Source organism: Barbus barbus (assembly GCF_936440315.1).
Source record: "Barbus barbus genome assembly, chromosome: 7".
Lineage (NCBI taxonomy): Eukaryota > Metazoa > Chordata > Actinopteri > Cypriniformes > Cyprinidae > Barbus > Barbus barbus.
In genome coordinates, this window is record NC_136735.1 from 27,673,158 (window position 1) to 27,692,051 (window position 18,894).

The 18,894-nt window shown below is 37.0% G+C and overlaps 1 protein-coding gene across 1 annotated transcript in view; it reads left to right on the plus strand.

Annotated features, from left to right (window-relative positions):
- LOC306872369 (sorbin and SH3 domain-containing protein 2-like) overlaps positions 1 to 10,399 on the plus strand; it is a 44,587-nt gene extending 34,188 nt beyond the window's left edge. Inside the window, exons 12-20 of the mRNA XM_079420886.1 lie at positions 3,215 to 3,261; positions 3,849 to 4,024; positions 4,480 to 6,168; positions 7,101 to 7,162; positions 7,413 to 7,510; positions 8,117 to 8,231; positions 8,330 to 8,458; positions 8,567 to 8,737; positions 8,845 to 10,399. Coding sequence (XP_079277012.1) covers positions 3,215 to 3,261; positions 3,849 to 4,024; positions 4,480 to 6,168; positions 7,101 to 7,162; positions 7,413 to 7,510; positions 8,117 to 8,231; positions 8,330 to 8,458; positions 8,567 to 8,737; positions 8,845 to 9,708 — 3,351 coding nt within the window. The 3' untranslated portion in view covers positions 9,709 to 10,399. The remainder of the gene's footprint in view (positions 1 to 3,214; positions 3,262 to 3,848; positions 4,025 to 4,479; positions 6,169 to 7,100; positions 7,163 to 7,412; positions 7,511 to 8,116; positions 8,232 to 8,329; positions 8,459 to 8,566; positions 8,738 to 8,844) is intronic.
- Positions 10,400 to 18,894: the final 8,495 nt, after the last annotated feature.

Here is an 18,894-nt window from a genome sequence, read left to right on the forward strand (position 1 = left end):
AAGCTTAAAGCTCTTATAGCTGCAGAACCTGTGCAGAAACACTATCAAGTCAAGTTTAACTCTTTTTTTTATTATTATTATTAAAAATGAACAGATTTTGTATAATACAGTGGCCCTAAAAATGATTTGGACACTTAATCCATGCATCCAACATATAAACATTGCACTTTCAAGCTGAACGTTTTCACATCAAGAAGCTCTAAATACTAAAAGAATAGATAAACTGTACAAAAAAAAACTTTCTGGTTGCCAAATTAGTTCAGCATGTATTCTACTACAAGAATGTAACCAAATATTAATGATTGGGTGGCCAAAGGTAAAATAATAGTTCACTTAAAAATTCACTAAAATGTATGAGCACTATTTGAATTATTATTTATTTGTATATATTATTTTGAAATATAAGTTTTAATGGAGATGCAGCACCATCAATATCTATGGAGGTTTATGTTGTGAACACTCATCAAGTCTCGTATGCTCACCAAAGCAATATTTATTTGATCAAAATTACAGTAAAAACAGTCAAATTATTTTTTTGTCTATTATTTTAGTTATATTTATATTATTTTAGTTATAGTTATATATTATTTTTTGTATGTGTAATATTATTACACATTTATTTAATTCCTTTTTAAAATGTAATTTAATTCTGTGATGGCAAAGCTGAATTTTCAGCAGCCATTACTCCAGTCTTCTATGTGGCATGATACTTTAATGAATAGAAAGTTCTAAAGAACAGCATTTATTTGAAATAATAAACTTTTTTAACATTATGAATGTCTTTAGTGTCACTAATGAAAGTATTATTATTACTATTATTACTTTTTTAAACTTTACTGACCCCAAACAAAGTGTAAGTGATTCATGAAAATTAAATTGTTAATATAGATAGAAAAACGATCAATGCTGATAACTTCTCACAAGATTCTCGTCATGTCCTGCTTCCTTTTGCAATTAGCATTGTATAATTAGCAATAAGCAATCAGCATTGTGCGCCATATTAACATGAAAAAAGACTTTTCAATGTTGTACATCCCCTAAAATGATATTGGGTGACTAAGAGGAGTGTAATTTGTTCCAAAGTTAGAAATCTAATGCAATAAAATTCATAAAAATGTCCTATATTTTGTGTGCCACTCTATGTTCATAAATGAAATATTTATGCACAGTTCCTCCAGCTTTTATAAACACATACTTCCTGGCTTGTTTACAGATTGAGTTTGCTGCTACCATGTGTAAACGAGCAAATTATGTGTGAAAGCTTTGTAGTTTCATCATTGTGTGTATTATATGTACACACAAGCAGCAGTGTGTGTAAGGCAGGTGAAGCATGTGTGGGCACTTGTGTAGTCGATGGCTTTCAGCACACTGTGACTCACTAGAATTCACCCTTCGTTTGTCTGTACACTGTGTGTGTTTTGTGTGATCTCTGTTTCTCCATGCCCTAATGTTGTCACTCTCTCCACATGTGTCTTTTTACCATGATGCACCTGCTTCTCCACTTCATCTTCACCTCTGTGCTGTTCGTTCGTTCGTTCGGGTGGTGGGGCATCCAGCCTCCTAAAAAGAGGTTGGATTATAATCCTGACTACTCCACACATGCTGTGGCACAGGTAAATCTACCTTCCTGTCCATCCATCCGTCTTTCCTTTGCTGTTTGCTTGCTCTATATCTCCATCTTTCTCTTTTCCTTTTGCTTTTTCTCCTGCCCCATCATTTATTTACCAGACAGCAAATGCAAAAAAATGACCTACATACTGTAAAAAAATGGGTTTTTTTTTTAGTTTATTAGAGCACACTTATACTTTTTTTTTAAAGTTGTAAATAAATTGTTGTTAAAACATTAAAGCAAGATTATTGGAGTATGTTTAACAAGAAAATACTATTTTTGTTTTTCTAATTCAAAATTTCATGTTTAATTCAGTGTGTTACTTGCCATTTCTTTGTATTTAATTTTGAAATTTACTAGCAATTTATGATTGAAAATAGTTTCTACACCAATTTTTTTCAGTGCTGTACAAGAAAATACTATTTCAGTGGGGTTTTTTGTAGTTGTTACCTTTACTATAAATCTATGCTGCATATGTACATTTTAATGTAAACTACACAAACTCTCTTTTTAATAAACAAATGCAAAAATAAATGTGAAACAATTAGTTGACATAATAAAAGTCACTTTATTGGAGCTTTCCTGGAGTGACACTACTGAAAAATATAGCTAAATAATGAACACCCACCAATAATTTTTCATAAGTGCTTTTTTAATTCAGATTGTTCTTTTGAATATTTTATTTTGCTGTCACATTTACTTCCTCTGCTATTTATGTTTTTCATCATACAAAAATTAAAATGCTGTCATCATTTGCTCACCCTCATGTCATTCCAAACCTGTATGACTTGATCTTTCTAGCAAAACACAAAATAAGACATTTTGAAACATGCTGTTATAGTTTGAGGTTGGTTTGGTTTGACTTCCATTGCATAGACATTGAGATATTTCTTAGAATGTACTAATTTATGTTCCACGGGAAAAAGAAAATCATACAGGTTTGGAATTCTCTGTTTTTTTCTCTTTCAGTTTGTTGTGATTTTTTTTATTATTACTAGGTTTGTTATTTTAAAATATGTTGTTTGAGAAGAGTCACATGCTCACAAGTACTACTGAAATGCATTCTCTCCTGTGCCAGTGAATTGGCTTTTTTATTTATCTTCCTATCTGACCTAGGATCAGCATCGGTGTGTTAAAAAAGCTGCGTTGTCAGTAATTGCTTTCCTTTCTTTTCTCTGATCCAAATCGCATGGATAAGCCAGAATGAACACCAGAGACTTCTGTATTGTGCTTAGATTTGTTCAAATTCACCCCAGGCTGTGTCAAAGGAGAGGAGGCGTGGCGATCTTGGACAACATAATAGACAGGGTTTCTTGTGGCCTACTGCCACGTGCAGCCTTTCTGGATCTGTACTGTTTTGTTCTCTGGCTTTTGTTGGGCTCCGCTTACTGTGGGGGCCTGGCCCTTTTTTATTCTCACAGGAGGTCAAAGTTCATTTTCATAGTCCTTCAAGGTGGGATTGAGAGATGTGGAACCCTCGTCGGTTACGGCTGTCTTTGCGCATGCGGGGGGGGGAAGGTTTTGATTGTAGCGCAGCACGGGAGTGTTACACTTCTTTGTTCCCATGTATCTCACTCTTCTCTTTTGTTGTCTGCTCTCTTTCAGTCATCCCTCTATCTCTCGCCTAACGAACGACCTGATGGGACTTCAAGGTAAGCTTCCCTTTCATTCTTATATCATCTTTTCTCACTCAGGCTCTTTAATTTCTCAGAGAGATGCCTATTGAATATCCATTGGAGGACAGAACCTGAGCATCCTCAGTCTAATTTAATTTACTAAGGTCTTAAAAGCTCTGCCACGGTTTATTTTTTTGCTGTGTGTGTATATATGAATTTGACATCCCATATTGTTGTGTGTATTTGAGTATTAATTGTTCGTACCCCCTATACAGATCATCTCTAGCTCAAAAACAATTGCTGTTCATATGGGATGTATAGAGTACAGGATATGGGAACCCATATTAAGGATTATTTAATGTGTAGAAGACCCTGTATTCAGAGTGTCATTGTCAATATTAGTAAAATAGTATATTGTACACTAGCTGTTTTCATTTTCCAAAATTAAATTTACATTAAAATTACACAGCTAGTCTCTTAGTTATGTGTTTTAGCCTTTTAAATGTTTTATAAAATGTTCCATCAAAGTATTCAGTAATTCTATTAAACTTTAAAGTCAGTAATAATGTTTCCCTTTGGTTATTTTATTTCATTATTGATCTGGGATTTTTGGGGGTTCTTAGTTCTGCAAGTGACTACAGGAAAAGGCGAAAGTCGGAACCATCTGTCACTCAAGCTAACACAGGAAGTGAGCAGAATGCCAGTCAAGTGTTTTCCCGCCCACTGGACTCCAATAAAGCACAGACACTGAAGAAGCCCACCATACGTTCCTCGCCCTCCTCACCATCCAGACCCAAAGGTAATTTCAGACACACTCAAACTCGAACAGAAGGTGCTGGACTGATCAAATCTTGTTGAAGACATTTAGATTATGCATTATTGTCTAATGACATATTACATTAGCGCTCCATTATTTTTGTGCAGAGGAACTGTTTGATGGATTTGTTCTGTTACCATTCTATCTGTATGCTTTGTTTGATTTGTGCCAGAAACCGAAAAGACTTCACTTCTCTTGTTCTATCATTAGATCATCACATTTGTGTTTACCTTTGTACAATTTTAGTAGAACATCATAATTACATGAGACTGCATATTCTCCTCTTTCTGCCTTAAGTGTACTGACAAATTCTCACTAACTGTCACTTTTACTGATACCTGTTTACTCGCTTTGTCATTTTCTGTCAGCTGAGTTCACTAACCAGCTTTCCTGTCTCCTCTTTGTCATGCTGCATTGGATGTTATTTTAATTCACAGCTGGAGACGCTAGTGAGTCTCTCTCCTCCTGTATGAGCTCTCCAGGTATGGAGCGCCCTTCCTCTCGTCTTTCCTCAGACTCCCTCACTATCTCCACACCAACCTGGCATGGCTCCAAGCGCTCCATCTGCTTCAAGAACGGTTGGCAGACAGGCCGGCATGAAGCTGCGGAGACTTGGAGTAGCGTTGACGATGAATCTGTTGTGACTTCTTCATCACCACGGCTCAAATCACGCAGTTGTGATGATTTGTTGTCTGACGGACATGGTGCTAGTAATGACGGGAGAGCGTCCACTTCCGTGACTACCACTCGCTCCGAAAGTGCGGGTTCATTGCTTGATGAAGACACTCCTCAGAAGCCTCAAGTAAAAAGTCTTACCTCATCTCCCAGGGGGCGCCGACATCACCGACGTAAGATGCCACATGATGCTCCGGGTTTCCTTCAGCTCTACAAGAAAATGCACCACATAGACCGAGAGCAGCTATTGCCCTCAGAGGTGATTCGTTCTGTACGTGCACGAATCCTTGAGCTGGAACGGCTACAGCAACAACAGAGACACAACCTCCACGGTTGGGCACCTTTCGGCAATGAGGTACCACGACACATGGTCCCAAACCGTATTTCGGAATATGAACAGCTCATCCAGAAATCCAAGTCCATGCCAGACCTTGGTGACGAAAATGCCCCATCAGGCACCACCACACCAGGGTCCTCGAGGGCCAGCAGCTGTCCCAAGCGACGCTTTTCTGTGGAATCACTTTTGGAGGAGGAGGATCCTCCAGAAAGGGCTCGAAGTCCCCCTGAGGGACAGCCAAGACCGGGACCAGACAGCAGTAGCCTGGTGCCAATTCATGGGAAGAACCAGAGGCAGCATCAAGACTGCTCAGACAGTGAGCAGGACGCCTGTGCCTCCGAAATGAGTGACATCCACATAGAAGGGTCTTCACTATATAGCGAGAGTGACCTGGATCATTGCTCACTTACCTCATCGGAAAGCTTTTTTGGTTCTGGGCAACATCACCATCATGGACATCGCCATCATCATGGACACCGTTACCACCACCACCATCACCTACACCAGAGTGTGGGTCAGAGTCAAGGTTACCAACACCGCCACCTCATCAGCTCCTGTAAGGGTCGCTGTCCGGCATCCTATACACGATTCACCACCATGCTAAAACACGAGCGACAACAGGAAAGGGCTCGGCAGGAGTCCCACCTTGCCGCTACATCTCCACTAGCCCAGCAGTTACCCAGTGAGTCAGGCCTTTCCAAACTGGCCTTCCTGGTCAGCCCTGTGCCTTTCCGCCGGAAACGAGGCTCCCCGCCAACCCAGCGACGACATTGCAGAAGCGGTCGGCCGAAATCCAAAACTGCAATTTATGAGGCTTTAGATGCCGCGTTGCAGGACATTTATGACCACATAAGGGCGGAAAGGGGGCAGGGACCAGCAAGGATGCCAGATGATAGCATATTGCGGCGGTTATTGGAGGAGTTGCTACCAGACGTGCCCAAGCGTAGCTCCTCCTTGCGGGCTCAGAGAGGGTCCGGCTCCCCTTCCTCGCCCCATGTCCACCAGCCTTACCATGGAGCCCACCAATGTGCCTCCTACCAGCAGCAACACCACCATACAGACACCTCCAACAACAACCAGCATAATGCTAATGCTAATGTGCACTGCTATTCAGGTGCAGCTAGTTCGCAAGAGTTTTCCTTTTGTTTTGTATCATTATTGCAAAATCCTCATGTCATTACCTCAAACGTTCCCTACCAAAAACATGCAAGTGCTTTTTCTTCTTTTTCACCTAAAAAGCATGCTTTATTATCATGGCACCAAGTGTCCCTTTAGGTATTTGGAATCTCTTACTATTTATGTAATTATACAATATAGTATATTTAGATTGACTGACTTTTTTTTTTTTTTTGAAGCGGAGTCCTTTGACTTCCTGTGTTCATATATTAAAACAGAAAATTTGAACCGTAAATAAAGAAGGAGTCAATTGAGTTTTTTGGGACATTTTTGGGACTGTACTTGACTGTACAAAAATCAGTTTTCAATATTTTTGTTTGTTTTAGAGTACATTAGCTTATAGTTAGCTTTAATGCTAACACAAAAGCTCCAATTATGAATACATGGGAGATTTTATTTAATTCTGTTTATTTGCAATGATACGAGTGGAAAAGAAGTATTAGCAGTTCATGGTGCAATAAATGTCTGTCCGGTATATGCATGATGTGTTATACTGAGCTTAATTTTCCCGTTTGATTTTGTTCCCTTACCATTGTTTTTTTTATTATTGTTTTTTTATTGTTTTATTTGCTGATATATGAAATACTGTTGTAAAGACATTTGCTTTTTTTGTATGTACTGTATTTTGTATGTATTTTTTTAACACATGCTTCTGTGATGACTAATATTTGGGACATTTTTTTAAGTGCATGCCATTTTATGTCATATTGTGTATATCCAAATCATCCTTTTTTTTTACCCTAAATTTTAAATAAATATTTGTATAATTTTTAAATAGTCTCATTTTTCTTTTGACACCAGTGGAATGCATGTGGTGCCACTATGAACTCAATCGTTTTCTTTTTGTTGACGTTTTCTCTGTTTCCACAGATCAGGCCTCTGATACAGGACATCTCACACCACAAAGCAGAAGACCCACGCCAGAAAGAGAGGTAGAAATGCTGCTTTTCTCATATCTATTTTTACATTAACTAGTTTTTGTCTAATAAGAACAATGTTTTGAAACCTGCAGGGAAAACATCATTGATTAGTGAATAAGTACAAGGCGATCTTAAATTCTGAATCCTTACTGCGCTATGCCATAAATCCCATGACCCTGTAACCTTTATTTTGGTCAAGGTCTGTATATGGCTTAGCTGAGCATATGTTGGATAGCTGATGGTCTTTTTGCTTGCCTCGTAGGTATCCTCTAAGCAGATGACCTATGTTATATTGTCTTCTCTCCTCCATCAGAAACAGTCTGCCAGGGCTATTTATGATTTTAAAGCTCAGTCTGCCAAGTGAGTATATATAAAGAAATCTGAGAGACTCTGTCTGGTGCATGTGAATTACATCATAGCATCTCACTGAATTTGAATTCAGGTCTGTGTCAACTTTTTGTTTGTGAAAGTGTGTTTAATTCTACTCTTGTCCATTAAAAGCATTTTCTTTCATTTTGTTTTGAATTTTCCTTTCTGCAGTTTTTGCTCTTGTTCTTCTTGCATACTAACTTGCTTTGTGCCAAATTGGTCTCTGCATCAGCAATTCAGTTCTGAGCTCAGTGTCGTTGCATGAAAGTGCAAGCTTGCATTAAAGTTAATGCTAATAAAGCCATTAAAGAATTTCAAGGCTCATGAATTTCAGCCTGAAATGTGCATATCACCAAATTCATTGGGTAATACATTAAGAAAAGAAAGGGTCCCACACATTGTTGTAACTTGTAGATATTTAATCGTTTGACAGTACTAATTATATTATATTATATTATATTATACTATATTATATGTTTGTATTTGGTGAATATTTTCATCTCAGCTTGGTTGCATCAGTAGAAAAATAGAAATGTGACTTATTGTATATGTAATGAATGTTTATGGTCACATATGCATGTTTATTGCACATTGCAGGGAACTTTCCTTTAAGAAAGGTGATGCTGTCAACATCATCAGACAGATTGACAGTAACTGGTATGAGGGGGAACACAAAGGACGGATTGGGATTTTTCCCATCTCTTATGTCGAGGTAAATTTTTAGATAACCTATTTCATTAAAGTAAATGCGGACACATGCTTAATCACATTCCCTCTTGCTTTCTCACTGCCTCTCATTTTCTCCTTCAGAAGGTGGCATCTCCAGAGCGGAGGCAGCCTGTCAGGCCTCCTCCTCCGGCTCAGGTTCGAGAGATGGGAGAGGCCATAGCACGTTACAACTTCAATGCTGACACTAACGTGGAGCTTTCTCTTAGAAAGGCAAGTGTAAAGCCCTGCATCACACCCTACCATCTTTCAGTCGTGCACTTTCTATCGCACCCCACCATGAATTTCATATTTAATGCATGCATGTTTTTGCTGTTGTAGGGGGAGCGAGTGATCCTTCTAAGGAAGGTGGATCAGAATTGGTATGAAGGAAAGATTCCTGGTTCAAATAAGCAGGGCATTTTTCCAGTGTCCTATGTCGATGTGATCAAGGGCTCTCCTTCCAAGAGCCCCAGTCACCAAGGAGACACGCACACACACAGGGCACATAAGGTAAGTCTTTAGCACCGGTTTTGGATCATCACATCCACAAAGTCTGTCCTATGAGTCCAATAAGTTCATAAATCAAGTCTCCCTGCTTTCTTTTTCCTTTGCTCAAGCACTATACAGAGTCCTCCCATTTGCAGTGTCTTGATTCTGCCACTAAGACACACCTTCAAACAGTCACTAGCGAATGGCTGTCTCTCACATTGGGTGTCTCCACCACTTACCCATCTTCCTGTGGCAGTCCAGTCCCACCCACCCCTCCTCCATTACCTAGCAATCTACACTATACTGGCCCCCAATCCCCTGCTCCACTTGTGCGAAAGTTCACCCCACCACAAAACCTTTCCTCAAAATGCTCCCCTTTTCATAGCCAAGGACCAATCACTTCAGAGTCCTCAAATATTTCGCTTTATTCCCATGAACGTCTCTACAGAGATAAACTGACAGCAATAGATGTTGAACCAGAAACATTCGGTTTACCAGTGAAACGGATTACAGACCATAATCAAGCTCTGTTAAGAATGGAAAGAAAGGGGATTGATGGTAAAACGTTCTTAGAAGATATGTATTTAAAGGAGCAAAGCTTGAAACAAAATGACCCATCCAGGCTAATAAACGAACCTGATCCGTATGGCGAACTTATGTCGATGTTTCTGAAAAATCAACTCTATAATGAGCTTGAATTCCGATTGGCCAATCGATCAAAAAACATGACTAATCGAGATGCATTACCTGACAAGCCACTGTCCATCAGTGCAAGCCACAAATCAGAAAATGTACTGGATAAACATCATGATATCTATGAGAAAAAGGCTGAGGAGCAGCTGTCAGTCATTTTGAATGAGAAAACCAGTCCAGTAGCTGCTATAAAATGGGAGGAACTTCCTGAGTTGTACATAAAGGAAGAGAAAGATGAAACAAACAACAGATCAGGCTTGGAGACTGTTTCAAAAAAAGAGGTAGAACATGCAGTGTGACAAAAGCATGGTAGTCTGGTTGCGTGAAAACTCAAGTTTAACAATACATTTTTAAATTCTGAAAACTTTCCCAAAAAAAATTATACAAAACATTATTTGCATGTTAATTGACTAAATTAAAGGGGCCATATTAAACATGTTTATTTTTTTCTTTGAACTCTGTGATTATAACTTTCTGTTATATTATAAGCATGTGCTGCAGTTATTGTTGTCTGCTGTTTTAAATGCTCAAGCATTTTAAAGATGGATTCTTATTGGCTGTTAATGTTTTTGTCATTCATAAGTTAAACATAAAAGAAAATGATTTCAGCTATATTGTTCTTCTGCTGTTATTCTTATAGCTGTGGTGTGGACTTCCCTATTCTTACAGAATTAGAATGATTATTAAAACCTTAGTTACTGTTACAGTTATTGTCCTTGGTGTGAACAGACCAGGGTCCAGTATAACTTGGAAAGGTTTACGAAGAGGTCACAATTTGGCTTAAAAAAAATAATAGGTCTGCTATTAGGAAACACAAGATTTACAGATTTTATATTTATTTTCAGGGCAATAGAGCTTATGTTACCCCTCAATTTCTCTTCACCATAGTTTTTAGAGTCTCGTTCTCATTGTAAAAAACAAGTGTTGATATGCAAACTGATGGTTACATGGTAAAGATTTCTGAACAGAAATATATATATACCTCAATCTTACTTTAAAAAATCAAGGAAAATCCTGTTTACTATGATATGGCCCCTTTAATAGTCTTTCTCACACTAGTTGTGTGTGTAACTTTGACAATCTAGTTCAAAGTTGTAGTTGAACAGCTCTGTCTTTCTCTTTGCCAGGCTGACTCCTCCTCCATCACTCCGTCTCTTTCATTCTCCAGCTCCCCCATGCCTAATTCCTCCCTTACTCTCTCTTCCACTAGTTTTTCTCCACCACACATTGAATCATCTGCCTCTGCTGTTCCCTATTCTCCACCATCTGCTTCCAAAGCTTCTCCATGTCCTCCTCCTCCTTCTATTCCTCTTGCTTCATATCTTCCTTTGGTGCTCTATTCCTCCTCTGTCCACCAAACCTCAGTTGTTTCTTCTCCTTCAGACTCTCCTCTCCCTCCATTATCTCTCTCCACTCCTCCTCCCTCACCTCCTCTGTCTCCTCCAAACTCCCCAATTCCTCTTCCTCCTCCTCCTTCATCGACTCTCAATATTCCTATTCCTTTGCCGTCTTCTTTCCATTCTAATTATGAATCATCTCCTTCTGTGCTCCCTCAGCTTTCCTCTCCAACTTCCGGTCCCATTCTCTCAAATATCCCTTCCTCCCACTCTCCTTCTCCTCCCTCCTCTCCTCATATCTCGCCAATCCCTCCATCTCCTCCTTCATCTCCTATTCCTTCTTTGCATCCTCCTCTTTATTCCTCCTGCCAGCCTCTTCTACCAACTATTCCGGCCTCTCCACCCTCCACTCCCTCTCCCCCTCCATCTTCTTCAGACCACATCCCATCTCCTCCCAGGTCTCCTCCACTCTTCACCTCTCCTCCTCCCTCCTCTGTGCCAGTAGTCTCCACTCAGCCCTCTCCATCCATCCCTCCATCCTCTCCCTCTATTCCTCCTCTCTCCCCACGTTCACAGCCTCGTTCTCCTAAGATTAAGGTAAAAAGAATGAACAAAACAATGTATTCAGGGCTGCTGTGTGGTGCATGTACTTGTGTACTGATGTACAACCTATAATATTTTCAACATTAAACAAACACTAAAAGTAAGATCATATGGGGATATGAACCTTGAACCCTCAGGGAGAAAACAACCGGCTTGTGTTGCAGTAAAAGTATTAATTTTACACAATGACATAGGGTTTAAGTAAGGTCTTAAAGGGCTAGTTGACCCCAAAATAAACATTTTGTTATTATTTATTTATGCATCCTCATATTGTTCCAAACCACCAATAGAAATATGAACCTGCCACGCTGTTCCTGATGAGCAGAGCTAAGCTGGGAGATATGAACCACCTTTATGGTGCCTTTATGCTGTTTTATGTTGCCCAGCAAAATATACCTATACAATATCAATGATCAATTGATTGATTTATTTATCTTTATTGACTGATATTGGATATTTAATTGTGCATACTGAATTTAGATAAACAAATAATTTTGATGGCTAAATTCACTTGCAGCATTTAATGATTCATGATTGTTTTAGTTATTAGTGTTTATTTTTGATTCATTGAGACAAAACAGTATATAATTTGAATATTAGTAATTTATTGGTAATCACTCATAACATACAGTGACACAATTACAGATTTTTCAGTATCAGACAGGATTTTAATATCTGTGCATCCTTGCTTTTCTGTCCTTATTAGATCTCAACAGCTAGTGGTTACTGCCACTTTTTTATTGCAAGATATATGACAATTTTTATATTTATATAGCATTTATAGTTTATATCATTCTATTATTTTAAATATGGCATGTAATAGTGTGAGTGAGAAGGGTGGGTTTTTATATGTATAACTATGTCTCTTACTTGCCCAAATTTGGACTGTAGTTATCATAACCTTCAAGACTCTGGAATGACTAAACTGAAATAGAATTAACATTGGTATTGAGATTAAGACTGAGAATGAGGTTGTAAATAACACTGAGATGGATTTTGTATGCGTGTGCTGATCTCTGATTGGTTGCCTTGAATTTGATTCTTGCAGACAGTTTATAGGCAGGAAGTGGTGGTTGAGGGTAAGCCACCTCGTAGCCCCATTTCCACCAGGAGGCGCTGTTTATCTCCCTGTTTATCACCCAGTAGAGCAAGAAGGGTAGGATGGAGTGTGCTGTGACACTAGCAGCGGTGCAGACTGGGAAATGAAGTCCTTTCTAATCCCTTTCATAGTTCTCTGGTCGCATCCTGGGTGGATTTCCTCTTTGTGTGTATTGTAACACAGCAGGTCTTCTCTAAGCTCTGTGATGATGATGAAGACTCACAAAATGACTTCCTGTGCCTGGATTTGGCATGATATTCTGACACCTTAAAGTGTTATATGTACACCATACTGATGCTTTCCTCTCTCATTCTCTCAGAAAATGATGCAGGATTCTCAGCATTCAGGTGGTGAACCGTAAGTACACTTTTCAATATTTCAGATACTTTTTCACTGTTATTTTGTTTATTCATTGTCTGAACATAAACAGCACATTTAAAAAAATATATATATATAATTTTAATTTTACTTAAGCTTCCAAGCTGTTTACAACTATGTGCCTCGTAATGAGGATGAGCTGGAGCTGAAGGAAGGGGACGTTATTGATGTCATCGAAAAATGTGATGATGGCTGGTTTGTGGGTAAGTTTTTTTTTTTCTTATAGTTATTACAGCACTTCTAAAAATGGTTTATACTTTTTAATAAATGAGACTACACAATATGACTTAATAAATGAAATAATGCTGTTATTTAGAGAGGATGCATAAAATTGATAATATATATTATATTGTTACAAAACATATATTTTAAATAAATACTGTGCTTTTGAACTTTCTATTCATCAAAGAATCCTGAAAAAAATGTAAAATGTTTCATGGTTTCCACCGAAGTATTAAGCAGCACAACTGTTGTCAACATTGATGATGATAATAATAATAAGTACTTAAGAACCAAATCAACATATTAGTATGAAGAAGGATCATGTGACAATGAAGACTGGAGTAATGGCTTCTAAAACTTCGGCTTTGCTATCACAGGAATAAATTACATTTTTAAATATATGAATATAGAATACCGCTATTTTGAATTGTAGTCATTTTTCACAATATTACTAATTTTACTGTATTTTTGATCAAATAAATGCAGCTTTGGTGAGTATGTAAGTAATACAAGTACATATAAGTGTTCTTAAAAAAAACATCAATGCATGATTCGAGTTAGTTTTTTTTCTTTTTTTAATTTGAACTTTAACTATACAATAATGTTTGACCAAATAATGTGATTGACCAATCAGAATCAAGTATCCCAAAGTGCTATGTAATTATAATAATAAACACTATACATTATGTTATCATCTTTTATGCATTATACAATGTAATCATGTTTGTTTTGCTTTGCTGATAGTCTCCTTTTTTTCAGGTACTTCTCGGAGAACCAGGTTATTTGGAACGTTCCCAGGAAACTATGTTAAACCGCTTTAACAAAACGGAAACAATGGCACAAATACGGCCACTCCAGTGCCTACTGTGTAGGGCCAATAAGGCACCTCACCTTTGAGAAAGTGTGTGTGTGTCCATATGTGTGAGTGTGTTCACAACCACAACCGTTTTAGCTCTGCCATGTCCACACAGACAAACCACTGAAGTTTATTTCACTTTGAGCACTTTGTTTTTGTGCCATCACACAGTCTCCTTGCTGTTCCCCCACCTGCTGTTCTGACAGCAGCACATTCATTAATGTTTTTCCTGTTATTTTGACATTTTGTTATTTTCCAGAATGCACTAGCTCAGAGTTAGTATGGTGAGGATCCAGGCAGCCACGGTATTGAGTGAGGTCAGTAGATCAGTATAAATGGTAGACACATGGAAAAGTGTGTCTGAGAAGAAACCTCAGGCATCAGTGTTCAACTGAGTGTGTGTGTGTATGTGTGTGTGAGTGAGTATTGTGTATTAAACAGTACAAAGTTAATAGCAATAGAGACCGCTGGTTATAGATGAGGATGGATAGTTTTATTAAAATGAGGTGATATTATGGACAATTATGAAATTGCTCATTCCCCTTGTGTGTGGCCAAAATAAAAAAAAGTGATAGGAACAGATGTGTTTTAAACAATAATTGTATAGGTAACAATACTTTTGCCATACAGAATTACAAAATAACTGTCACGGAGAAATTTTGCTATTGTTGAAGTGGCAATCATTCATATAGGATAATGTTCGTGTAATAATCAGTGCATTGGGGGTATTTGTATAAGTTGTCTTTAAAAGAAAGTGCATTGACATTCTGGAAAGTAAAGATGCTTTTATGGAATTTGGTAACTTGTATTTGATTAGGGAACTTTTTTCTAATGTTTACTTGCGAATTTTATGAATGGACTGAGTTTTAGAATTCTACACCAGGTGTCAGTGAACCACCTGATTTTAATACGATAAAAAAACATGTAAATCAAGATTAAATCATTGCTTGTTTTAGTAATGAATGGCAACAATGTTACAATAACAAGGTGAGCCTGCTATGATGTTTAAATTTTTAATTTGTTAACCTAAATTAAGTAATTTATCTAAAACGTTATAATTTTGATTCATTTTATTTTTTTTTGAAAGTGATCTGATATAAAACTTAAATGATGTAATGTATCAGCCATGTTTCTCATGAGATTCACTCTTTTAAAATTGCATCGTATAACGCAATAGAGAGAGCTGTTGGTCTTTAAATGTTTGTATGCTTGTCTGATGTTTAGTTTTTCGAAGGATTTGTATATCAGTATTTTCTGCACTAAGTGTATCACTTGTTGTGTTCTCATCTGAAAGCATAAAGCTTGTGTTGCATCGGCTTTTACATCTATGTATATTCAGTATATGGAAAAGTGTGTCTATGAATTTCACAGACAGCAGAGCAATCTTAAAGCACCTTAAACATTTATTAGTTCTATTTTTTTTTCTTTAAAGTTGAAGTGTGTAAGAATGTGAGTAATAACATATTGTCTCCTTTGTAGCTTAATATGCAGGGACAACTATAAGTAAACCATTCATAGGTTGAATAATTTATAGCTTTGTTAATTTGAGCACAATCAATGGTTTGAGTTTGGGGCGGGGCTTTCTGTTTGCCTGACCAATGGCAGATGGGAAGTGTTTTGGATAATTGCGATTATGTTTGATGACACAGAAATTACACACTTGAGCTTTAAATGTTTTAATCACACTGTTTGCATTTTCCATATGTCCTTTTGTATTGTACTGTACATGAGATTCACTACATTATAAAGCCCTTCCTTTCTCACTTTTGGTTTCTTTCATCAGTTTTAGTCCTTAATATTTCATCCCATGTGCCAAATTTATTCTTCAACTTCTTTGGTGCAAAAAAAGAAATATAATGTATGCAAAAAAATAGGCAAAGAGCATTTTTGGGGACTAATAAAGGACTTTCTTCAGCACAGGATGGAGACTGGTGCACACTCGGTCAAACTGGAGTTGGGACATTTTTGTCACTGTTTGTAAGCTACTGTCCTCTACTTAAGACAGTGGATTTTTGGAAGATATTTTTGCCTTTTTCCGTATAGCCTTTTGACTGAACAACATATAGTGTTATTTGATGTGTGTGCTTGATGAGCTGGTGAGCATCGAGTTTAACCTGCTCACTTTCAAATAAAGCTTTCTCTTTCTCTCCCTCTCTTTCTCTATCTCTCTCCCTCTGTCTCTGGTCTTTTGTTTTGTTCTATATCCAATAAATTTCTGCTCAGTTATTTGAGCCTCTCTGTTTATCGTCGCCTCTGGGTCTGATATTTAAACACTGGGATTGTAATTTTTTATTCATTTCAAGTATTTTGCAACCTTTTTAGTTTTGACTTTGCACCACAAAAAAAACAATCAAACATGAAACAACAAAGCAATTGTTATTTTATTGAAAAACAACAGGCAATATAATATATTTTAAAATGTAATTCATTCCTATGATTCAAAGCTAAATTGTCAGAAGCCATTACTGCGGTCTTTAGTGTCACATTATCCTGAAGAAATCACCTATTATGATTAAATTATTATCAATGTATTATTATTTTTATGCTGCTTAATATTTTTGTGGAAAGAGTGACATATATCTTTATGACTAGAAAGTTCAAAAGAACAGCATTTACTTGAAATTGAAAAGTCTTCAAATGTCACATTTGATTGACTAAATGCTGAATATGAGTATTCATTTCTGTGAGCTGTTAACATACAGGTCAAGCTTTTAGTTTAGTAGCTGTAGCCAAAAAAAAAAAAGGGTAAAAAAAGTAAAAAGATTTACTGTCAATGACTTTTATGCTGTTTGGCCATATCCCCCAAAACCTTTTATGGAATAAATCAATCGGGCTTGTTGAAATCTGATTTCTGGCAATGTCTTTGAGGTTACATTGTTACACTGTTGTTAAAGCTGAATATACATGTATTATAATAGAGCTCAGTAATTTATTTTTTATATATTTAAAATGGACTCAAAAGATGTAGGAATGGACCAGATAAGATGAGAGGAGAAGGAAGCCCAACTATTTGTGTCGGAGAAAAGCAATGGAAAGAATCAGAGAAGAGTTTCCATTTACATCCATGTCTGTTGCCTTGAGTTTATAATTACTACAGATTGAAAGAAAAAAATTAGGCCACATGAGAGGATTAGATGTAAAAATGAGAGAAACGGAACAAGGCTCTTCTGAACTAAATGTGTAATACAGTGAGATCTGGTAATAGAAGAATGTGCCTGTGAGACTTCACAAGCCTCCACATTGTTCACTCACCAAATAAGGGCAGAAGCAGTGAGTCCTCTCTCCAGGCCCATACAAGCAGCCATGAGGACCAGAGCAGGCAGCAGAGTCCTGCCTCCATCTCTGGCAGCTGTATGTTTCTTTGTAGTTCTGATCAAAGATCAGTCATTCTTGTATTAACAGAAAAGGGAGACTTTAACTAATTTAACCCTTCTAAGCTAGGCAAAAAACACATTGGCTGTTCATGGTCATTTTTGAGTCTTAGCCAGTATGTGACTTTTTTATGACCACTTAGACTCTTTTAAATAAAGTACAATTTTGTATGTCGTTGTTCAAAATGCATATCAAAAAAAAAAAAGTAAACAACTTAGACTGAGGAAGAAATCAAACAAAAGTGAAATTGATCCAAAATGATCAGAAGACCAAAAAGGTTGGACCAAGAAATTGGTCCAAAATGACCACCCTAGAAGTAATAGTTAACCACCCTTATGTTGTCCAAAATATGTATAATTTTCTTTCTCACATTATAAACCAATTATATAAGAAGTATGCAAGTTACTGTGGAATAAATAAGTAAATAAATAAACAACTGTTTGTCTGTATTTCCTCATAAAAACAAATCTGTTATTGTTGTTATTATTATTATTTACTTAAGACCATCTAAATTTTTGTCTGTCTTTTGATTTAGTTTGATTTATTTTTCTTTAATTTTGCACTAGTGTGTGTGTGTGTGTGTGTGTGTGTGTGTGTGTGTGTGTGTGTGTGTGTGTGTGTGTGTGTGTGTGTGTGTGTGTGTGTCTGACTGATGGACTGTGGACCACAAAAACAGTCATAAGGGTCAATTATTTCAAATTAAGATTTATACATCATCTGAAATCTGAATAAATAAGCTTTCCATTGATGTATGGTTTGTTAGGATAGGATCATATTTGGCTGAGATACAACTATTTGAAAATCTGGAATCTGAGGCTGCAAAAAAATCGAAATATGGAGAAAATCGCTTTTAAATTTGTCAAAATTAAGTTCTTAGCAATGCATATTACTAATCAACAATTAAGTTTTGATATACTGTATTTACGGTAGGAGATTAACAAAATATCTTTATGGAATATGATCTTTACTTAGCCTATCCTAATGAGTTTTTGGCATAAAATAATAAATTATCATTTTGACCCATACAATGTATTGTTGGCTATTGCTACAAATATACCTGTGCATATCTATGTAGATAGATAGATGATAGATAGATAGATAGATAGATAGATAGATAGATAGATAGATAGATAGATAGATAGATAGATAGATAGATAGATAGATAGATAGATAGATAGATAGATAGATAGATAGATAGATAGACAGATAGATAGATAGATAGATCTTTTTAGACAATAAAAACTTTGACATTCTGGACATTTTCTTTGTACAATCTCTTCATTTAAACAGGAAAAAAATGTATAAAGAAGGCTTGGCATGCTGACATTAATGTATCATTCTGATATCCAATTCAGGTGGTTAAGATTGGTGATGTGATAAAACAGATTAGGATGTAAATGGAGAGAAAATGGCACAGAAATATAGGGAGTAAAATTACAATTTAGAGTAGCGGAGGAGAGGCAGATGAGAGGAACAGACAGACAGAGAGGGAAGAGCATTCTGAAAAAGAAAAAGAGTGAGAGAGAGAGAGAGATATAAAGAGAGAGAGATAGCCCTCACTCTGGAGGAGTGGTCTTCCCTTTGCTCTAAAGGATTTTGAGCTGAATTCTCCATCTCA